This window comes from Pinus tabuliformis, chromosome 7, assembly GCF_031772625.1.
Source record: "Pinus tabuliformis cultivar Carrire ecotype Pingquan chromosome 7, CPIR1, whole genome shotgun sequence".
NCBI lineage: Eukaryota > Viridiplantae > Streptophyta > Pinopsida > Pinales > Pinaceae > Pinus > Pinus tabuliformis.
This window is the reverse complement of record NC_142293.1, coordinates 422,660,600-422,685,582: the sequence shown is the minus strand read 5'-3', so window position 1 is coordinate 422,685,582 and position 24,983 is coordinate 422,660,600. Positions and strand designations below refer to the sequence as shown.

Genomic DNA, 24,983 nt, shown 5'->3' with positions numbered 1-24,983 from the left:
AGAAGCTCAAAAGCAAAGAAGTATGACTGGAACCATGAAAAGGACTTATAACAACTTTTCGGTTCTTGAAAATGAATTTGAATGCTCTATTTGTAATAACTTTGGTCATGAAGACTCTGAATGCAGGAGCAGGTTCTGGAAGACAACTCAGAAGGAACAAACCTCAAATGTCAGAACATGGAGAATAAAGGAACCGCAACCAGAAAGATGTGGGATAGCCTTTTATGCAGAAGGTCAAGAAAGTCTATGGTACATTGACAGCGGATATTCGAAGCATATGACAGGGGACAAAGAAAAACTTGAATCATATACCGCATTAGAAAAGGGAAAGAAAGTTTCTTTTGGAAACGATATCTCTGCAGCCATAAAAGGAAAAGGCGTTGCTCAGTTGAAAGAGAAGGTCAAAGCTGGAAATGTTTTGTATGTTGATGGATTGAAGCATAATCTTCTGAGTGTCAGTCAGATGTGCGATCAAGGAACAGAGGTAATATTTAGATCAAATGGATGTTGTGTTCGTGATCTTGATACAGGTGAAACAGTGATCAAAGGAAGAAGGACTCCAAATAATCTATACATATTTGAAGAAAAACAACAATGCTATTTGAGCAAGGATGATGAACACTGGCTATGGCATCGGAGGTTGGGGCATGTAAGCTTTTCACAAATAAGGAAAGCATGCAAATATCAGGCAGTTCGTGATCTTCCAGATATCAAAATTCCAGACAACACCATGTGCAAATCATGTCAGTTTGGAAAGCAAACCAGAACTAATTTTCCTGAGAAGGAAGGATCAACTAGCATGCCTCTTGAGCTAGTACATATAGATACATGTGGTCCATTCAGAAAGAGAACACCTCAAGGAGAAGAATATTTGATATTATTCATTGACGATTTCTCCAGGTTTGTCTGGTTAGGACTTATGAAGCACAAAGATGAAGCATTCGAAAAATTCAAATCCTTCAAAGCCTTGGCTGAAAATGAATCAGGACACAAAACTAAGTGCCTTAGATCTGACAGAGGTGGGGAGTTTACCTCGAATGAATTTTTCGATTTCTGTGAAGAACATGGGATAAGAAGAGAATTCTGTACAACTAGAACTCCTCAGCAAAATGGAGTTGTGGAAAGAATGAACAGAACAGTCCAACAAATGGCTTGTGCTATGCTTGATGAATCAGGTACTCCCGCAACTTTCTGGGGTGAAGCTGCACATGCTGCAGTTATTATTCTCAACAAAACAAATGTCCGAGTAAACAGCACTCAAACCCCTCATGAGCTCTGGTGTGGTAAGACTCCTTCAGTGAAGCACTTCAAAATCTTTGGGAGCAAATGCTATATCAAGAATATTGATGAGCAAATTGGCAAACTTGAACCAAGAGCAAATGAAGGCATTCTTCTTGGTTATTCTCCACATAGCAAAGCATACAAGTGCTACAACAAAAGACTTGGCAGAATTGTTGACAGCATTGATGTTGTGGTTGATGAGAAGGGATACATTCCTAGGCAAGTTCATCATGAAGACATCGAAGAAGATGAAGGCTACCCTCAAAGACAGAATGATGAAGAAGAAGAACCTCAAGAAGAACCAGAGGAGCAAACAAGAATAGAAGAGAAGAGTCCATCCAGATATGTTCAGAAGAATCATCTAGAATCTCAGATTGTGGGGCAGAAAGAAGCAGGAGTACAAACAAGAAGAAAAATTGCAGAAGCTTCAAGCTATTTGGCATTACTCTCTTCCACTGAACCACAAAATGTGAAAGAGGCATGCAAAGATGAATGTTGGGTCAAAGCAATGGATGAAGAACTTGAGCAGATCGAAAAGAACAACACTTGGGAATTGGTTCCTAGACCAAAAGATAAGAATGTCATAGGGACAAAATGGGTCTTCAAAAATAAATTGAATGAAAATGGAGAAGTAATTAGAAACAAGGCCAGACTTGTTTGTAAAGGGTATGCGCAGCAAGAAGGAATAGATTTTGAAGAGACCTTTTCTCCTATCGCAAGACTTGAGGCCATCCGAATGTTCCTTGCTCTCTCAAGCTTTCAAAGCTTCAAGGTATTTCAAATGGACGTGAAATCAGCCTTTCTGAATGGAGACTTAGAAGAAGAAGTATATATTGAGCAGCCAGATGGTTTCATTCTTGGGAATGATCCAAACCTTGTATGCAGATTGAAAAAGGCTCTCTATGGTCTCAAACAAGCCCCAAGGGCTTGGTACTATCGGTTGGACAAATATCTTCACCAACAAGGCTTTTCAAAAGGGTCAGCAGATAGCAATCTCTATATAAAAGTTGAAAATAACAAATTGCTAATACTTGTTGTGTATGTAGATGATATTATCTTTGGCATCAATGAAGAGGCTATGAGTCAAAACTTTGCCTTAGTTATGCAGAAAGAATTTGAAATGTCATTACTTGGGGAATTGACATACTTTCTTGGATTGCAAATCCAACAAAATGAAGGAGGTATTTTCTTGTCTCAAACCAAGTACCTCAAGCAGATCTTGAAGAAGTATGGCATGGAAGATTCAAAGCCAGTATGTACCCCCATGGTTACAGGATGCAGCCTCAGTGCAAATGATGAATCAGCAGTAGTTCATCAACCAACTTATAGATCCATGATTGGGAGTTTGCTTTATTTGACAGGTACCCAACCAGATATTATGCATGCAGTTGGAATTGTTGGAAGATTTCAAGCCAACCCAAAGGAAACTCATCTTCAGGCAGTCAAAAGAATCTTCAAGTATCTTCAAGGGACTCAAAACTATGGCTTATGGTATCCAAGAGATACAGATCTCACTCTTCATGCTTACACAGATGCAGATTGGGCCGAAAGTGTGGATGACAGGAAAAGCACAAGTGGTGGTGCATTCTTCATGGGATCTAGATTAGTATCTTGGTTCAGCAAGAAACAGAGTTCGATTGCTTTATCTACAACTAAAGCAGAATATGTGGCTGCGGCATCTTGTTGCACACAACTTCTTTGGATGATGCAAAACTTGCAGGATTTTCAAATCATTTGCACTCCACCTGTCTCTATCTTATGTGATAATACAAGTGCAATCAGCATTTCAAAGAATCCAGTCTTGCATTCAAAGACCAAGCACATACCAATCAAGTATCACTTCCTCCGAGAACAAGTGCTTGAACAAAAGGTCAAGTTGGAGTATGTTCCTTCTAAAGAACAAGTTGCTGACATTCTCACAAAACCACTGCCCAGGGAGACTTTTGAATATCTCAGACAAAAACAGGGAGTAGTTGATGTTTCATCCTGCTGTTGAAGTTTGTCGGTTGGTGTACGCGTGTTGTATAAGGGATATCCGCGTACATACGCTGATTTATGCAGGTGAACTCGCATATATGGAGTTCTGAACAGCAAGGGTAGACTCTGGTTGGAGAAGGTCTGAAATGGGCATGCCAGAGTCCTTCAGGCACAGTTTCAGGGGGTGCAGCAGGCACAGTTTCAGGGGGAGCAGCTTAAAGTCTAAATAAGAATTGTTGGCATTTAGATGCTTTTGGTTCTAGTTCACAACTGTTGTGGGTTTCAGGAGAAGGAGCACAGAAGGAAATCTTGGTTGCTGATCTAAAAGATAATTATCAGATGCTGCTGGTGACTTTCATAAGTCTTGGTTCTTTTTGAAGAACATATTTTGCAGATCTTGCCTACAGTCAGGGGGAGCATGTTCAGCATAGTAGAGCAGAGATATCAGCATGTACTCAGGGGGAGCACAGCCCTTTTCCCTTGATGACAAAGGGGGAGAATGTTTCTAAGGATCTTGGGGTTGCCATCAAGTCCAAAGGGGGAGATTGTTGGCATTTTGGCACAGGTGTGGCGCTACGGTACAGGTGTTGTCCTTGATGGCAACTCTCTTTGATGACAGATCTCAGTCCAGACTACAAGAATGAAGAGAATTTTCATATACGCAGGTTCATTAAGCCCAAGTTGCGTATACACGCTGGTACGCTATATACTAAGTCGCGGATACGCAGGATCGCTATATACGAAGTCGCGTATACACGCAGTTTCTTGAACAGAAAAGAGCGTACATGTCGAGAAGCTTCCTTTTGGTCCGTGGTAGTTAGTCCTCGGTACTTGAGCCTATGTTTTTGACCAAGGTATCTCGACAGACGTGTTGATCCCTAGTTTTGAAGTTGTTGGTATTGGATTACTATGGTTTTGGCCCGTGGTATTGAGCAAGGCCTAAGACTATAAAAGGAGAAGAAGATCATTAGGCAAGTGCATTGAAAAAGTCTTGAATATCTGATAAAGAAAGAGATCTAGTATGCAGGTTCTGGGTTGCTTGATCTAAGCTAAGGAGAGATCACACCGGGTGATGGAAGACTAGATCTAAGGATAGATCGGGATCAAATGGTTTGAAATGAACTATCGGTATATGGTTGATTATGCGTATTTTTAGATCTGCATACTGACGCAATGTTATGTTCTGGGTATGACTGATGTCTGGTACAGCTGCAAGTTATGAGAAACTATTTTTAGATCTGTACGCAGGTTGTCTTTGGTAAAAGCACGTGTATACGCGGGTTGATCTCATTGAAGTAGCGTATATCTTTTGAAGTTTAATTTTTGGGGTTGCAGTTGGGTCTGACTGTTATTGCAGAGTTCTGTAGTCTGCTCTGTGTTCTGGTGACTGGGTGTTGACAGGGTTTCAGTGGTTCAGTGATTCAAAGATTGATGATGCTAGTATTGGTTGTTTTGTGCTTCAATGTTCTGTTACGAAAATTGATGAATTGTGGTCTTCAGATTGTAATGTTGTGCTTCAGGAATATCCAGTCTAAAAATGTATGAAAAGTGGTACCTGAAGGAAAGAAGATTGTAGGCCAACACCTACGTACTAGTATCTTGGCTAGTACAAGAGCAAAGGGAGTTGGAGCTCCCTTCCAGGAGAGTCTGGAAAACGAGAGAAGGTTGTAGCCTTCTGCAGGTTGTAGCCTGCGTACTGGTATAAGGCTGCACCAATACAAAAGATTGTAAACTGAAGTTTCTTATTAAAGAAAGATAGAGACGACTTGCAGCAGGTGGTTTTCACTCACATTGGGTTTCCACCTTATATCATGGTGTTCATGTGTGTGGTTTTTGTGTGATGATCTGTTCTGTTATACTGCACCTGTTTACTATTAATATGGTTAATAATGTCCTCATGCATTTACTGAAGATAAACTAACTGAATCTTAAGATTTATGGTTATACGCTGGTTGCTTTAGACACAGTAGCGTGTACACGCTGGTTCACTTAACTGAAGTAGCGTATATGTTTCTGAGTATGAAATTGAAAAAGTTTTTCTGATAATACTGATTCACCCCCCCTCTCAGTATTATTTCCAACAAACATGTTATTGCAATTTTATTGTTACTTCCATAACCAATTGGGATGCCTTTGAAAGGATTTTCCTTCGCAAATTTGGTTAAGGCTACCCGCTTCTCTTTTAAAAGACTTTATTTCCACTAAAATGGACAAGAATGATAAGGTTAAAGACTTTAATTACTACTTCACAATATGTATGAATAGGGTTCTTGTTGACTCTCAACATGGTACTACAACTTTCTTGTTTCTTCCATAACCAATTGGGATGCTTTTGAAAGGATTTTCTACAAATTTGGTGAAGAGAAGTTACCCTCTTCTCTTTTAAAATATTTATTTCCACTAAAATGGAGAAGAAATATAAGGTTAAAGACTTCAATTAGTGCTTCAACATATTGTTGAATATGATCCTTGTTCACTGTCACCCTTTTGATAATTCGATTGTTGAGTATTACACCTCTTCCTTACACTCATCCATGGTTATGATTGTGAAGGGAAAAAAACACCCTATCCTTGAAATTTTAGGAGGATATTAAAGTTGAAAGAGAGATGATTTATCTTTCTGCAATATTCCTAAAGAGAAACCTAGGTCTAGTGGAAAGAATCCCTCAATCTTGAGTAGGCCAGCTAATAAATAAGCCACCAATATGAAGTGTTTGCTTAAAATTGTTAAGAATATCTTAAACAAAATAATTGACCTAAAGAAAAATTTAGGAGAAAGCTTGTTCAGGAATAATATTGTACACCCATTCCATAAGAAGACTAATAATTAAACAAAACCTACTCATGACCGGATTATGAATTTGAAGATTGATGACTTTGGTATGGACAATTTTTTTTCATACCATTAGGCTAATCACTCAAAAGAAAACATGTCCATAGTATGTCAACTAAATCACACTAGCTATTGATAAATTTTTGGACTAGAAATCCTTATTTGATGACTCTACTCAAGGCGCAGAAGAGGAGCCTAGAAAATATGAAGAAGAGGCTAATGAAAGATATATTATGTTCCTTTGGAGCTAGGTTATAGACATGGACACAAAAAATATTAGAGAAGTATCTATTGGGGAAAAATCAATTACTTAGAAAAACTAAAGGAACTATAGTCCCTATAGGAAAGATCCTACATCTGAAACTGCTTGACCTGCCAAGGGTAAATCCATTTTAAGGGAACTACTTATTCCCTTGCAGAAAAAATTTAACACCCGTGCCCCCCCCCCTCACAAATTTATATGTATAATAATGGGTGAATTCCCATGGCATAAAGAAAACCATATACGCTATTTTTTCAATAATATAATATAGATATATAATGTTTTGGTGATTCTTTCTCTAAAATATACAATTTTGTTAAATCTTGACAAAATTTTCACCAAGTTATAAAGTACTTTAAATTCTTGGTTAATCTTCTTAAAAAATGAGAAAAAATTGTAAAATATTGGTGCTTCTTTGATAATGTATATAAATTTATATAATGATAAGAAAAATATTTAGTTAAACTATAATATACTAATTCTCTATGTTGGGAAAAAGAAAAATCATGGGCAATGTTGCTCTAGGTTCTTATTACACACTACTGCAAATATTACTGCATGTTTTTATCATGTTTCACTGTAAAGGTTTATTACATCCCAAGAGGAAACTAGTTGGAGAGATACCCTCAAAGGTGTGTGATGTTGAACTAAAGTAATCTAAATCTAAAATAAGTATGAGAATATACAAATCTAAATCTAAATATATTTAGTAAAAACTTTATTACTAACCAAATATAATTACTAACCAATTGACCATTTATTACTAACCACATGGAAAATATATTTACTAATCTAAAAATAATTACTAACTAAATAACATAACTATCAGCATCAACAAGTTTTCGTAATACAAACTTGTTTTTATTAGTCGAGAATTGGAATTATATATATAAAGCAAATGAATGTTTCAGAATTTGAATATGAGCATGTACAGTAGGAAAAATAAATAAAGTATGAGAAGGTACAAATCTAAATTTAAATATCTTTATAATAAATTTATTACTAACCAAATATATTTACTAATCTAAAGATGTTTTCTAACTAATTAACATAAATTCCTAAAAAATTGTGTTTATTAGTCGAGAGTTGGACTTATGTATATGCATAAAGAAAATAAATGTTTCCAGATTTGGATCTAAGCGAATACAGTAAGAAAAAAAATAAATTATGGGAATATATATAAATATAAATATAAATATATTTAGTAAAAAAATTATTACTAACCAATTTACCATTTACTACTAACTAAATATATCTACTAATCTAAATATATTTACTAAGCAATTAACATAACTATTAGCATTGATAATTTTTCATGATATAAAAATGCGTTAATTAGTCAAGAGTTGGACTTATGTATATACATAAAGCAAATGAATGTTTTAAGATTTGAATTTGAGCATATGCAGTAAGGAAAATAAATTAATTATGAGAAGATACAAATCTAAATATAAATATATTTAGTAAAAAACTAAATATAAATATATTTAGTAAAAAATATATTACTAACCAAATATATTTACCAACCAATTAACTATTCATTTTTAACCAAAAATATTTACTTATATATATATATATATATATATATATATATATATATATATATATATATATATATATATATATATATATATATATATATATATCTGTATATCTATATATATATATATAGAAATCAAATGAATATTTCAAGATTTGAATCTGAGCGTATGCACATGTAGTAAGAAAAAATTTCAAAGGCATGAGAAAATCCTTCTCATGTTTCCTTATTCATTGCATTCCATACTAATTGTACATGCTACAATATGGTGAAATTAGGTAGTAATAGTAATCACTTTAGTTCTGGTGAATGTTGCTACAACACAAATGGACTTCACTCCTTTGAGTAAGCTATTCACCTTAACTATTAGTATTAGAACATGATATTATAGTTAGTTTTATTTTGATTTGTTTATCATGTAAAATTTTCCAATAAACTTGGATTTGTGTGTACATTGCAAAGCAAGGTATGTATTTCTATATTTTTTCTTTATAAATACAAGTTATTCTCCATCTACTTTTTTATCTATGTTTTCTTCCTCTCTATTTCTTTTTTATCTAGATTTTTCTCCTATGTCATTGTTTCTTTAGTTGAATAATAAATGGATTTGAATTTGTTGGATCTTGTAAACATTACAAATAAGTAGGTAATCCCTTCAATATATTCTTATCTACCCTCTTTGTTGAATTGTGGTGAACATAAAAAGAGATCGAATCCACTGGACTAGAGAATTGCTACTCAATAGACACACTTGATGATAAAACACCAATTCATTTTTTCTGACATCATGGCTTTTAATCTGTAATGGGTAGAGATAATCAAACATACTTATTTTATTACCAAAACCCAGTACTTTTAGAAACAAAAATTGTTGTGGTTCCCAAAAATGAGAAATAAAATATAAGAGGAAAAGGGAAAGCACACAAGAGGAATTGGAATGCAGAACAGATACACAGAGTTACCTTTACCACTTTGTTCTAAGTCTTGACATTTTAATTTAAATTCCACTACTTTTTTAACACCCCTATACTACTGTGTGTTGAGTCTTTACTTCTTAACTCAAATTCCACAACTCTGTGAACAACCATCATGCCTTATATATGATTGTGACTAAATAGATGCAAACTTCAAAGATGTAAAGAACACTATTGAATCTTTAAATAGACATGACAATAAGACTCTTGAATTTTTAAATAGAGATGAATTATTCTTTTGTGACCATTTGTTCCAAAAAATGGGGGTCATTTTCTCCAAATTAATCCCAATACCATGAAATGAGGGCCAATGAAAAGCAAAAAACTTATTTTACACCAAATGGGGAAGGTGAAATAGCTATCATAAATACATATTCTTGGAAATTGGAGTTAATGGAAGGTTGCAACACCTGATTTCAAGGGATAAATTTACTTCTTTCACCTCTCCCTTAAAATTAAGTGGGTTAACGTCGATATCTAAATTTTTTTATAAAATTAATTTGAGGTGATTTCTAATAATGTGCTATGATAGAAAAAAAAAACACTTGATAAAAATTTAAATCCCTTTGATTTCACCCGAGGGTGAAAATTCACCCTTGAAATTTTCTATGTTGTTTTGCATAGAATGCAAAGTCTAATGTGAGCCCCATGTACAATGCTAAGCAGACCTTATCTCTTTTACAAAACACCATGACTACTACCCAGGCATAGAAATTCCACCCCTCCTCTTAAAAATATTGAACCATTAGTCTCTTTTCGAAAGGCCATGGAAGATAATGTTATTAAAGATCTGAAGAAAATAAGGGATAAGATCTATCAACCAAGGTACCAATATAGATCTTAGCCCATAGGGACTTCACTCAATGAACCTCTACCACACGTGCATTCGTGGCATACTAAACAATACCTCTAAAAATCACATTTTTCAACCCCCCACTAATACAAACCCAATACACCTTCCCAATTAAGAAAACCCCTACTTTCACTAGATATTGTAGCTATCTATTTTTTCATTAACATTTTTATACTCTTTAATATTTTTTTCATTAACTTTGAGCTCCATTTTTTATACTTGCCAATATAAAACCCCTTTACCCCCTAATATATGCTAAATATATTATGTTATTTGTCCCTCAATATATATCCCCCAATATGAACCCATGTGGTATGGTATTTCTCCTCAAGTAAAGCCCTCGTGACTTAACCAAAGATCCTACTATCCATATGGGAGAGTGAACTTGTTCATCAACTTCTTGAGTCTAGCTATCTGTTGTGCCACAGATTACTACCACATTTACTCATTATTCTATCATCTTCATCCTAGAAACATGTCCTTCGATTAGAAAAACCGTGTTGCATCAATATCTATTCAACAATGCCAAATCGATATGATAGCCTCTACTATCATTTTCCTCTTAGGAGGCCAAATATATATTAACCTCACATTGATCTAAATATTCTCAGTCTGCATCTATTAATCATCATATTCTTGGAATTAACTAGTCAACAAGTCTTAGATATATGATCTAAGAGGGATTTTATATCTTTCATAGAAGTTGTCTTTTCTTTATTTAGGAATATTATAATGGATGTTGATCAATATCATAAAGCTTCTTTTTATAACTCCCTTTTTCTATCATTTTCATAATTCTTCACAAAGTTCACAACAAGCATGAATACTTTTATTCTTTTTTCTTTCTTCGGTCCTTTATTACTACCTCAATTCTCAGCCCAACCAAGCATGATGTCAATTTTGATAGTCTAGGATTTATCCTTATAGCGGAAGCATTTTGTCCTAGGGTCCTAAGATCCATATGCAACTTATGATAGGGTTTAGTATAAACCCTAGAAATCTAGTCAAAATTCTATTATAGTTTCAAGATACTTAGCAAAGAAAGAACTAGCTAGCTCTGTCACGTTGTTGATGAAGTATATCGGATCTCATTTTATGAATGAAGATTTTTTGTTTTTTCTTCTCAAAACAACTGAAAAAAAAAAGAGGAAGTTTATAATTTACCTATTTGAATTTTATCTCATAAATTATATATCATAATATCCTCAACTAACCCATAAGAAAATACAATACTGAATTCACCATTTGCGACCAGGCCTGGAATTTGACGTCTTGTAGGACGTATTCTGCATTCCAAGACGTATTTGACGGTTATTGTAAATTTTTTCACGTCATATTTGACTTGTGTTATACCTCTTCATCCTGTCATTTTGACGTTTGATTTCAAATGTAAACCGTAAAAATTTATGATACCTCCATCCTACCTAAAGTTACAAGCAATGTGAAATTATGAATGGATGAGACACTCGACGATAGAGTTCGACTTCGAACTTCAGCCACGGTATTTTTTTGAATTCATCAAAACATGTAGTTGGTCAGAGAATCGTGTAACGTGATGAATAAGTGTTAAGGCGGCCCTTGTAATTTAAAAATAAGGAGCCTTAGCTGTTCAAACCAATTATTCGTACGAGTGATTACCCAGTCGTCAACTTACAACCTTCCTCGGCATTTCAATTAATCGGTTGATAGTCATTGATCATATGACGGCTGCATTAATTATCCATTGATTATGATATGACGGCTGCATTAATTATCCATTGATTATGAGTCATCAACATTTGATATTTTTTTTGACTTTATTGAGAGAGCGGGATACCTACACGCTAGACCGCTTTTTCCAAACAAATCCACCCATACTATCACATGAGTTGTATTCAAATTTGGCCATACTAACAAAGACTTATTATTCCCACCTGTTGAAACTAGCATAATAGTGATCATGGTGGTAGCTCCATCATCTGCATTCAGTGGGAGGTCTTGTTTCTTATCCTTATTTATTTAGCTCTTTGATGCTGTAATTATGAATAGCATTCAGAATTTTGTAAATGTTTTGCAGACAATCAATTCAAACAGAAGCAGCAACTTGCTGCGACTAAGTTGGCCCCTGGGAAGCATTTACTCCATAATAACATCAAGGTTGAATAGAGGCCTTCCTCAGGGGAACCGCGAATAAGCTTCTCTATTGGATCAAAGGTCACTTGTTTTCATCTCTCTAACACCTCAGGGATTATTCTCTTTTAGTTTCTTAAAAAATTCGAAAAAACCGTTGCGCTATGTGCCCCTGAATTTTGTTTTGTTCTTTTATTCTATGTCATTCTCTTGGAGGCCTAGTGTATTCCTAATAAGATTTGAACCGTCGACAACCTAGTGAAGTATTAAATTTGACCACTACCCATCAAAATTTGAATTGTTGTTCCATGGTCTTTTGGTTTGTCTCTCAGAATTTGAAATTTCGCTTTCATTGCTTATTCCCTGGTTTTCCAACCTATGTTTATAAACTTGTGAACATGCGGATTTTGTTTAAAGGAAATTGGAGAAATAGTAAAATGTAGCAGTTTCTAGTTACTTAGTTATTTTTAAGAAATAGTTTTAGTTTTATTTGTGAAATTAGTTTTTATTTTCTATTATTTATTTATTTATTTATTTATTTTTTTGAATTAAATTATTTTTTATCTCGGGAAACACAATTTCTTGTTCAGAGCTGTGACAATTAAGGGGTATTCATCCCATCAAAAATTGTACTCATGTCCTCGTCCATTAGCACATTCACTGCAAGTGCCCCAACTTCTTGTTGAACCACAACCGAACATACAATCTTTTAAGATATAACTACATTGAATTAAATCGATTAATGTAGAGAAGCATAGGTGATCACTGCCCAAGGATTTGACATTTCCTTTTCCATATAAAGTAGCCTAAACGTGTTGGGCCTTTATAACCCAACTTCACCAATCTCTTTCATTTGGTTGGCCCTGTTAGATCTCTAGTGTCGAATCACTGTATAAATCACTCATTATGGTGTATGTTGAGGTATAATTAGTTTTTTGAGCACTTTTTCAGGTATTAAAGTTATGGATTGTCATGTTGTATTAAGGGTTTAATTTACCGTTAATATTTTATTTTGCAACTTATGTGTGAGGAAAACAAATTGGAATTAGTTTGTAGTAATTGTCAAGAATGTCAATGGTCTCTCGACACAATTTCTACTATTCACGTTATCTGTTATTATGGAAATTTATTTTTTAATGGCCCATGGGAACTCATTTTAGTAAGGTTTGCATATATATTGAAGATTCTCTACATAGTCTTTGTTCTTCTTTCTACTTCCACTGTTCATAATAAACAACATTTTTTCCAAATAATATAATGAGGAATTTTAAATGTTATGATATATTTACAAATAATACAGGTATGCATATCCAATGTTGCTACATATCGTAACATATCCTAATGAGTATAAAAAGGGCATGGTGATAGTGATATATTTTCTGGTATCCAATGGAAGCTATATGCTAAAGTTCTATATAGTTTTTTTTTTTTTAATCTCTTTGTGGAAAAAATTGCAATTTATATTCAAAAAAAAAGAATAGAAATCACATATGGAAATCACATGCCTAATGTGCTTTAAGCACGAGTACAAAAAGTTCCAGATATAGAGTCTTCCAAAACAGTTCATCCAGCAAAACCAAGATATTGTTTCACGATTACATGAGCCCTAAAGTCCACTCTAGAAACTTTCCTCCCAAAATAAGCCCCATAATATAAATCTCATGGCAGTTTTGAATTATAAGGAATATATATTATAATTAGACAATAAAAAATTAGTGAAAATGACTCATCAAAACTAGACATCAAATCTAAAGATAGAATATCTTGATTGTATCAAGGTTTGAGATATAAAGTCTTCCAAAAGAGTCCATCTAGCGGAACCAAGATATTGTTTCATGAATAAATGAGGGAATGATATTCTCTCAAACATCTGATGCCCCTTTTCACTGATTTACCAAATCTTCCAAGGGAACCTAGTGAATTTGTATCTTCCCTTTCATTGATTGAATAATCAAGGAAGAATCCTATATATATCAAAACTCACTCATTTTCCCACCACTATCTCTAAAAGAATATTGAATAACCAATATATGTCGAAACTCACTCATTTTCCCAGGGCTATCTCTAAAAGAAGACAAAGACCATCATTTCAATATAATAGTTTTTTTCCCAATATTTATACTTTATATTATAGTAGTTGAAAGATAATTTTCAAATAAAAAAGTTTGACACTTAATCAATTTGTGTAGAACTAAAATGAAAAGCATGACAAATGAAAAAACGTCATCAAATTTTCATTTTACGGGTATAAAAAATTTGAAATTCCAGCCCTGTTTGCGACTTCAGCGACTTTTCATTGCTCAAAAGCTGCACGCAACTTTCTTGCGCGCCAAAAATGGTGGGCGTACTGAGCAAGCATGTAACCTTTGACATGTGAGCAAGCCTGCCCGTCGGACCACCAATCAAACATGTCGCTTTCGACATCCTCGTTGATTTTGGTTGTTGACCGTGCAAGAAACGCTATGAAGATTTTGGTTGTTGAGACAACTTCGTGGAGTCTAGTCTTTTTCCCCTAATAACTTGCAACCATATTCTTTACGCAATAGAGATGAGAATTGCTCAAAGACTTCGTGGAGTCTAGTCTTTCTTCAAAAAGGGCAGGGTTACCCTTGGCCAATTGTTCATGATGTTCTTCAAGTTTCTTGATCCAAGCAGCAGCAGAGCAGGCAAGATGAGAATGGAAGTATATAATCTTCCGTGTCTAATACTGTTTATTGTTTTTAATAGTCACCTCAATTATTTTGGCAGCGCTAACGTTCTGTCGCCAGATGGAGCCGCGCTTTTAGAAATGAAGTCATATTTTTCAGTTCCTCTGCATGTTCTTTAAAGTTGGAGAAACGAGAGCTCTTCTGATGTCAATCATTGTAGCTGGGAAGGTGTGCACTGCAGCAGTTACGGAAGGCGGGTCACATCAATTTCCCTGCCACACAAAGGGCTGTCTGGCCGTCTTTCCAGTGCAATAGGCAAGATTGCTGCCCTGGAGAAGCTCGACCTTTCGGGCAATAGGTTATCGGGCACGGTTCCTACCAAGATAGCGAACTGCACAGAGCTTCGAGAACTCAATCTCGCCAACAATTTCTTCACGGGCTTCATCCCTCCGGAGATCTCGAACTGTAGCCTTCTTACAGTTCTGAATATGAGTACCAACAATATATCAGGTATTATTCCACCTGCAGTGGGTAATCTAATACGCCTGACTACGCTCGCTCTGGATACGAATAATCTCAATGGTGTCATTCCTTCGTCTATCGGAAAGCTTGCCAATATTGATACAATCACCGTATACTCCAACAATTTCAATGGCTCTCTACCGCCCGAAATCGGCAATTGCAGTCGGCTGCGAATTTCATATTTCGACACTGCCGGATTGCAAGGAAAGATTCCGCGGGAAATTGGGAATCTGAAAAACATTGTGGAGATGACGCTGTTCGGAAACTATTTGACGGGTACCATCCCTTCTTCCATCGGCAACTGCAGCCGCCTCGAAGCCATTGCAGTTTATGCGAACTCCCTAGAAGGTACGATACCATGGGAGATAGCCCTGCTGGAAAATTTGAGAGATTTTTGGGTTTATGAAAATCATCTTACAGGCTCCATTCCCCGAGGGTTTTTCAGTAGACTGCCTAAGTTGGAGGCATTTGATGCATCATACAATAATCTGAGTGGGGTTATACCATATGAAATGGGCAATCTGAAGAATTTGAGAGTCTTGCACTTACAATTCAATAACATGTCAGGTTCGATCCCCTCATCCTTTGCCAATCTTACAAACCTGCAGGTGATAGACCTATCTTCCAATAATTTTGATGGCACTTTGCCTGAAGGACTCGGCCTCCTTCCCAATCTGGTAAAGCTGCTTCTCAGTGAAAACATGTTCAAAGGTCCGCTGCCTCCTGCGCTTGGGAAGCTCAGCAACCTCGAGCTTCTTGATTCATGGTCCAGCGGACTGAACGGATCCATTCCTTCAGGGTTATGCAGCGGTAAGTCGTTGACCTGGCTTGCCATGTTCGACAATCGGCTCGAGGGGAACATCACCAGCCTTCTACAGGACTGCGTCTCACTACAACGCGTCAGGCTGCAGAACAACCTTTTCACGGGCTTCATACCAAGTAATATTTCTATGCTCTCGGCCTTGTATTACCTTGAGATTTCTTACAACAACATCCATGGAAGTATACCTTCTTCCATTGGACGGTTGCAGAACCTTACAAATCTCCTCCTTGTCCACACCAATCTGAGTGGTGCCATTCCTCCGGAGATAGGAGAGTTGAGAAATCTGGGAAAGCTCAATTTGAGCCGCAATAATCTCAGTGGAACCATTCCTCCAGAAGTAGCGAACTTAATTAGTTTGGAGGTTTTAGATTTGAGCGGAAACTCGTTGGAAGGAAGCATACCGGCAGCCTTGGGCCATCTTATGAATCTGCTGACATTAAACTTGAGTGTAAACGCATTAACATGAAGGATCCCCAGTTCCCTGGGGTATTGCAGACAATTAAGCGAACTATACCTGGCTAGAAATAAACTGAGCATGACCATTCCTTTGGAGTTGGGAAAGCTTGCAGCCAGTCTCAGATATGGGTTGGATCTAAGCTGGAACAATCTGTCGGGATCTCTTCCTCCTCTGATAGGAAACTTGAGGTTACTTGAATCCTTGGACCTCTCTCATAATCGCCTGTCTGGTAATATTCCTCAATCTCTCACAGATATGATAAGCCTGGATCATTTCAACTTCTCTTTCAACTTATTCACAGGGACCATTCCTTCATTAAGGGCATTTTTACAAGGCCCGCAGAATGCATTTGAGGGTAATCCAGGCCTTTGCGGACCACCAACAAGGAACAATTGTTCGAATTCAGAAGTAGAAGGTAAAAAGGAAGAAGTAAGCTCAGCCGAAGTGGCAGGGATTACCGTTGCCTGTATTGGGACCCTAACTATTCTCATGCTTGCACTGCTATACGTTTTAAAAGCGTCAAAGCCGAACAGTAATAGACACAACAAGTGTACTATTTTTTCAGGAGATGGACAACTCGGTATAGTCAAATACAGAGATATAGTGGAAGCTACAGACAACTTCAGTGATGATTACGTCATCGGCTCTGGCACATCCGGCATGGTCTACAAGGTGATGATTCCAGGACAGGACAAAATCCTTGCTGCCAAATGCTTAAAATTATCAAATCATCATCAGGACAATATTCAATATCGCAGTCTGAGGCACGAGATCGAATCATTGAAATACGCCCGTCACAAAAACATCCTGCGTCATCGGGACCTGATAACAGAGCATGATGGAACGAATGAGGTAATAGTTCTTTTGTGTGACTACATGGTCAATGGATCGTTGTGGGAATATGTGGGCGGAGCATCGAAACGTCCTAATCAGAGGCTGGACTGGAGGACTCGGTATAACATTGCAGTGGGTGTGGCAGAGGGACTCAAATATCTGCACCAAGACTGCGAACCTCCAATAATTCACTGCGACATAAAGTCTGCCAACATATTGCTGGATGATGAATATGTACCACACATCGCAGACTTTGGACTTGCCAGGCTAGTGAAGAATTCATCAATAGATTCTGAATCAAGTTCTCTCCTAGGAGGGACTCATGGCTACATTGCTCCCGGTACTAAATCTCCATGCGTTTTCTCTTTGATCGTCATGCATTTATTCTTGTTTTGAAATGTAATCGTAGGGATCATCATATTCTATGTCACGCTAATACATTAATGTTATGTGTAGAATGTGGGTATGGAGTGAAGGCATCGACGAAGCAAGACGTGTATAGCTTCGGTGTGGTGTTGTTAGAAATGTTAAGCGGAAAACTTCCTGTGGTAGAAGAAGACAGTCAGGAGTTTGTACATCTACCTGCATGGGCTGCGAAGAAGGGGAAGGAAGGAAGAATGGATGAAATAGTTGATAAGGATTTGAGAAGTAGCAGTGATTATAATAATGTGAAAGATGAAATAAGGAAGATGATGGAGATTGCCACATTTTGCACTCGATCTGCACCCAATCTCAGGCCATCCATGAACGTAGTTCTTGGCATGTTTAATCGGCCACAGTCTGACCACTACTTGTTTCTCCCTTCAGAAACTGAGATCTTAGAATGAAATTAACAGTATGATTGTAATCTTAGAAATATCGCTCTCTGATAAGTTAGGACATCTTAGAAATATCGCTTTCTGATAAGTTAAGCTAGTGAAGCTAAATTTGACTCAGTAAAAGTTTCAATTTACTTTGGCGGTTTTTGCACTTTTTGTTTTGCCTAGAGCGCTTTTTGTAATTTAGTCTAGTGTCCCTTTTTATAAACGTCTAGTGTCCCTCTTTATAAATCAAGGTTTTAGATTGAAAATAAAAGTATGATGTGATTTTTGACATAATTGAAAATAACAGTATGATTTAATTTTTGAAATATCTTACTATTCTCCGGTTTAGTTCTGTATTGTGTTAAGGTAGTTCAGTAAATCTGACTCCGCAATAAAGTGATAAAGTCAATTTACAATGAATGGTTTTAGAGTTCTAGATTTTGATAATATATAGCTTTGCCCATAATATTTTTTCGCAATATAATTTATATTTAAAGTGTACAAGTTTACAAATATTTTACCAATATAGATTTTTATTTCCTTCCTCTAAAATTTTTAGAATAAGAAAACATGATGTCCCTAATATTATTGATGTATGCATTTGTATATTTCTCTAGCAGTATTGTTCTCATTTCCTAACACTTGGCTGTGCACTTTTTTCTAAGTACATCCATATTATTGGCATCCGCTTAGTTTCACTTGATAAGTGTGTGATACACCAAAATATTGTTTCATCTATTTTACCTGAACTGCAGTAGCATGTGACGAACCAAAATATTGTTTCATCTATTTTACCTGAACTGCAGTAGCATGTGACGAAGCAATCTACAGAACCCATACTTCTATTTTTATAATCTTTTGTAACATCTGTCCGAACATTCTATAATGCTATTCTTGTCTTACTTCGTGTTGCATCATTGTCGACGAATGCTTATTTTGAAGAGCTTAAATAGTTATATGAGGCAGAGACATGTACCTGAATATAGAAAACCTTGTGACATTACCTGAATATAGAAAACCTTATGACATCTTTTCTATTTTTATTACGTTTTTGTGTATTTAAACTGTAGGATGAAGATCACTTTAATTACATTGTTGTTTAACATAATTAAACAGTTTTGTAATTAAAAGTGCATTTAATTAGCATTAGTATAACGTTTTATTGTTATTATGTTTACTTCAATATGCTGGTCTTTATGAAAATTTTATATATTGATTTTTTTTAATCTGCAACTTTTGATTTAATAGTGTAAAATTAAAGATGCCATCATATTCTCATAATACTCTCTTGTTAACAATAATGCAATTTTCATAATTAAATTCTTTACTTTCTAAATCATATATTCATTTAAATTATGAAATTTATAAACTTGATTATAAATTTACTAGGGCATTTGTTAATTGACATGTACCACGATTTGTGTGGGCTTATGAAATGTCCTCCTATTGGCATTCTCCTATGTGCCCCCAGGGCTTGTGAAACGCTCTTCAATTTGCATACACAACAAACTCTCGATAGCGTTCATGTTTCCATATGCAACAAATGCTCAATAGCATTATTAACTATACCTGCAGTTTTTAATTGAGTGTCGTACATGATTACATATTGTGATGCATTTTAACAAAGTTTGGCAACCTAGGGTTTTTAAATATGAGCCCCGCATAACATTACATCATTATTTAATGAATAAAGTTGTTGTAGTCATCATGGTTGTTCCTAGAAGTTGAGCGACGAGTCTTCACCATCCTGTGATAGCCTAGTCACTGCATGTACAACCTCATCTCTTATGCTAATTTTGTTGCTAATCTGGATGGCTCCTAGAGTCCCGAGTGAAGTCAGGATAACCATAGTCACATATTCTTCCCAAATCTCAAGAGTCGTCAAAGCTACAATGAAAGGTACACGCATCAACCTCAACCAATGGAACTTAGGGTTATTATAAAATTATTACAGCATAGGTAAGAACCTAGCTGATGAATAATTTCATAAACTTGAAAGAATTGAAAAGGAAAATTGGAAGAGAGAATGAATTCGATATCTCAATATTGATGAGAGAATCGATACATAAATCAACTATGTTAAGCTTAACTACATGCAAGCACTAACGCTCACCAAAATCTAAGTGTGCTTTATGCTATGTTAATGTGCATGTACACTGTTGGCATTATGATACATATGTTGTACTTGATGGCAACCCACTCATCTCAGATAATAAATTTTAATGTAGAGAAAATTTCACGCACTTATATGCAGAGAAAAGTTTATTTCATGTAGAGAAAAGTTCACGCACTTTTATGCAGAGAAAAGTTTATTTCATGTAGAGAAAAGTTCACGCACTTTTATGCAGAGAAAAGTTTATTTCATGTAGAGAAAAATTTCACGCACTTTCATGCAAGGAAAAGCGCGTATATGTTGGAGAACTTACCTTTGGTCCATGGTAGTTAGCCCTTGGTATTTGAACCTATGGTTTTGGACCATGGTACCTCGTCAGAAGTGTTGATCCCAAGTATTGGGTTCGTGGTATTGGTTTATTATGGTTTTGGTCCGTGGTATTGCATGCAGAGAAAAAGTTCACGCACTTTCATGCAAGGAAAAGCGCGTATATGTTGGAGAACTTACCTTTGGTCCATGGTAGTTAGTCCTTGGTATTTGAACCTATGGTTTTGGACCATGGTACCTCGTCAGAAGTGTTGATCCCAAGTATTGGTTCATGGTATTAGTTCAACAGTTTTTTGATCCTATGGTTTTGGACCGTGGTATTGAGAAAGAACTAAGGCTATAAAAGAGGAAGGAGATCATTTGACAAAGTATCTTCTGAATTATTGAATATCTAATAAAGTGCTAGATCTGGAATATTGTGATTGGGTTATGGTGCAGATCTGGATTTGAATGAAGAAGGAACCTGAGCGTAAGGAGAAGGATAAGTTCTATTGATGGGTCAAAATCTTAAGGCTGGAATAGTGGTATCTCTATATGATTTTGATCTGTGATATGTGGCATACGCTTGATCTATAAATCTAATAATCTAGGTCTGAATTATTGATGCATGTTTTATTTTACACATGTTATGATCTGGGTATGTCTGATGTATGGAACAACTGCAAAGTTATAAGGAAATATTTGTAGATCTGTATGCAGGTTGGCTTTGGTGAAATTAGAGATTGATGATGCAAGTGTAGTTGATGGTTTTTTTTTGATGTTCTTGGATCCAGTCTAAAAATTAATGAAGAGTGGTCCTTGAAAGAAAAGAAGTAGGGGGTTGTAGCTCCCTTCCAAGAGAGACTGGAAAACGAGAGAGAGAGTTGTAGCTCTCTGCAGATTGTAGCCTGCGTACTGGTAAAGGACTGCACCAGTACAAAATCATTGTAAAAGGAGTTTCTTATTAAAAGAAGATAGAGACATATTGCAACAGGTGGTTTTCACCCACATTGGGTTTCAACCTTATATCTGGTGTTCTTTTGTGTGACTATTTGCTTTTCTTGTTCCTGCTCATTATTTTATGATTCTGACATACAAAGTAATGATCAATATTTGAAGAATTATTCAAAGTATAAATAAGGAAGATATATTGAAAAGAATTTGATAATACTGATTCACCCCCCCTCTCAGTATTATTTCCAACAATTGGTATCAGAGCAGGTCCTTCTGAAGAAGCTTGATCGCTTGAAGGAAGATCTAACATCATGAGCAACTACGAGAGGGATGCATCAATCAGGCCACCGATTTTTGATGGGACAAACTTCATATATTGGAAAGTAAGAGTTACTGCCTATCTTCAATCTTTGGGTACAGAAGTATGGGACATTATAGAAATAGGGTATACTTTTCCATCAGCTACTCCTACAGATTCAGCTGAGAAGAAGAAATATGAAACAAATGCAAAGGCGGTTAATACTCTTCTAGGATGTCTATCTCAATCTGAGTTCGTGAAGGTTATGCAATATAAATCTGCAAAAGAAATATGGGACAAGATTGTTTTGAGCTATGAAGGAGATGAACAGGTAAAACATGCAAAACTTCAAACCCTCAGGATTCAGTATGAGAATCTCAGAATGTATAATGATGAAAGTGTGGCTAACTATTTTCTTCGTGTGGATGAGATTGTTAACTGTATGAAAAATTTGGGTGAAGAAATAAAAGAGGCCGTTGTGGTTGAAAAAGTTCTAAGATCTTTGTCACCTAGGTTTGAATCTAGAGTTTCTGCTATAGAAGAAAAGGAGAATCTACAACATCTTAAAATGTCACAACTACATGGAATTCTAACTGCTTATGAAATGAGAAAAGGAGGTCCATCTGACAGGAAAGAAGCTGCCTTCAAGGCTTCAGGTAAAGGAGAGTACTATGAATCAGGACATGCGTCAGAAGAAGAAGAAGAATCAAATTTTGTCAGAAATCTTCAACGGGGTGCTGGACGGTTCAGAGGTAAGTTACCCTTCAAATGCTTTTCTTGTGGGAGAGTAGGTCACTATGCTGCCAAATGTCCTCATAAGGATAAGATCGACAAGGGAAAGGAATCTATTAGATGGAACAAGAAACAGAATGCAAATAAGAAAAGCTACTACACTCATGAAGACAGTGATGGTCTATCAAATAGTGATGAAGATGAACGAGGTAATGACTATAAACTTTTAATGGCATTTGAAGATGATGATTACATGGATGCTATAGATGTGGATAGGTTTTATGAAGAGATTTCTAGACCTAAGACATGTATAGAAGAAAAGAATATGATCATTGATACTCTACAATTTCAAATTGATGAAAAAGAAAAATATCTTGAAAAGTTAGAAGGTTAAATTGTTGGCCTTAGAAAATAAATTGAGAAAACAAAGGCTATTAATCTTAAGTTTGTCAAAGGATCTGAAACTCTGGATGAGATTATCAATGTGCAGCTTTCTCCACTAAACAAGACATGTCTGGGGTATAATGGAGAAACATCTCAAGCATCCACCTCAAAGAGTTATCTTGATGCAGCAAGAAGGAATGAGAAAAAGCACAATGGAGATCATCAGGTAAAGCAGGGAAGAAATACATCAAGAACAAACAAAGACTATCAGGTAAACCAGGGGCAATCTGTCTTAAGGATGAACAAAAGCTACAACCAGCCACAGGTAAAATCTTCTTAATTTGCTTCAAGAATGGATGACAATAGAAATTACAATCATTTGGCCGGTAGATTTGATAATCGCAGAAGTTTCTTCAATGGGCAATGTTTCTCTTGCCATAACTTTGGTCACAAAGCAGCTCAATGTGTTGCATATAAAACAATCATGACTAGAGAAGCTCAAAAACAAAGAAGTATGATCGGGATTACAAAAAGGACCTATAACAACTTTTCGGCTCTTGAAAATGAAGTTGAATGTTCTATTTGCAATAACTTTGGTCATGAAGATTCTGAATGCAGGAGCAGGTTTCAGCAAACAAAGGAACAAGCCTCAAGCACCAGAACATGGAGAATAAAGGAACCACAAACAGAAAGATGTGGGATAGCCTTTTATGCAGAGGGACAGGAAAATCTATGGTACATCGACAGCGGATGTTCGAAGCATATGAAAGGTGATAAAGAAAAACTTGAATCATATTTTGCTTTCGAAAAGGGAAAGAAAGTTTCTTTTGGAAATGATACTCCAACAGCTATAAAAGGAAAAGGCACAGCTCAGTTAAAAGAAAAGGTTAAAGCTGGAAATGTTTTGTATGTTGATGGCTTGAAGCATAACCTTCTGAGTGTCAGTCAGATGTGTGATCAAGGAACCGAGGTAATATTTCGATCAAATGGATGTAGCGTTCGTGATCTTGATACAGGGAAAACAATGGTCAAAGGTAGAAGAACTCCAAATAATCTATACATATTTGAAGAAGGACAACAACAATGCTATTTGAGCAAGGATGATGAACATTGGTTATGGCACCGGAGGTTGGGGCATCTAAGCTTTTCACAAATAAATAAGGCATGCAAATATCAGGCAGTTCGTGGTCTTCCAAATATCAAAATTCTAGACAACACTATATGCAAATCATGTCAGTTTGGTAAGAAAACCAGAACCAACTTCCCGGAGAAGGAAGGATCAGCCAGCAGGCCTCTTGAACTAGTCCATACAGATGTATTTGGTCCTTTTAGGACGAGGTCACCTCGAGGAGAAGAATACTTGATATTATTCATTGACGATTTCTCCAGGTTTGTTTGGTTAGGACTTTTGAAGCACAAAGACGAAGCATTCGAAAAATTCAAATCCTTCAAAGCCTTGGTTGAAAATGAATCAGGTTATAAAATTAAGTGCCTCAGGTCTGACAGAGGTGGGGAGTTTACCTCAAATGAATTTTTCGATTTCTGTGAAGAACATGGGATAAGAAGAGAATTCTCTACAGCTAGAACTCCTCAGAAAAAAGGAGTGGTGGAAAGGATGAACAGAACAGTCCAACAAATGGCTCGTGCTATGCTGGATGAGTCTGGAACTCCCGCAACTTTCTGGGGTGAAGCCGCATATGCTGCGGTTGTTATTCTCAACAAAACAAATGTCTGAGTGAACAGCACTCAAACTCCTCATGAGCTCTGGTATGGTGAGACTCCTTCGGTAAAGCACTTCAAAATCTTTGGGAGCAAATGCTATATTAAGAATACTGATGAGCAACTTGGCAAACTTGAACCTAGAGCAAATGAAGGCATTCTTCTTGGTTATTCTCCACACAGCAAAGCATATAAGTGCTACAATAAAAGACTTGGAAGAATTGTTGATAGCATTGATGTAGTGGTTGTTGAAAAGGGATACATTCCTAGGCAAGTAAATCATGAAAATATCGAAGAAGATGAAGACTACCCTCAAAGACAGAATGATGAAGAAGAAGAACCTCAAGAAGCACCAGAGGAACAGATAAGGATAGAAGAGAAGACTCCATCCCGATACGTTCAGAAGAATCATCCAGAATCTCAGATTTTGGGGCAGAAAGAAGTAGGTGTACAAACAAGAAGAACAATTGCAGAAGCTTCAAGCTATTTGGCATTACTCTCCTCCACTGAACCACAAAATGTAAAAGAGGCATGCAAAGATGAATGTTGGGTCAAAGCAAT

General features: G+C 36.2%; 1 protein-coding gene across 1 annotated transcript; it reads left to right on the top strand.

Annotated features, from left to right (window-relative positions):
- The first annotated feature begins 16,357 nt into the window (after positions 1–16,357).
- On the top strand, positions 16,358–18,162 carry LOC149247755 (putative leucine-rich repeat receptor-like protein kinase At5g63930). Its single transcript, XM_089455928.1, has 2 exons — positions 16,358–17,453; positions 17,570–18,162. Exons 1-2 carry the CDS (start codon positions 16,358–16,360, stop codon positions 17,938–17,940), a joined length of 1,467 nt encoding a protein of 488 aa, XP_089312054.1. The 3' UTR covers positions 17,941–18,162.
- The last annotated feature ends 6,821 nt before the right edge of the window (positions 18,163–24,983 follow it).

Excerpts from the sequence above, each read along its gene's own strand:
- LOC149247755 (XM_089455928.1), top strand. The coding sequence starts at position 16,358 with ATGACCATTCCTTTGGAGTTGGGAAAGCTTGCAGCCAGTCTCAGATAT. Across the intron at positions 17,454-17,569 it reads TCATGGCTACATTGCTCCCG|AATGTGGGTATGGAGTGAAG; the intron begins GTACTAAATCTC and ends TGTTATGTGTAG.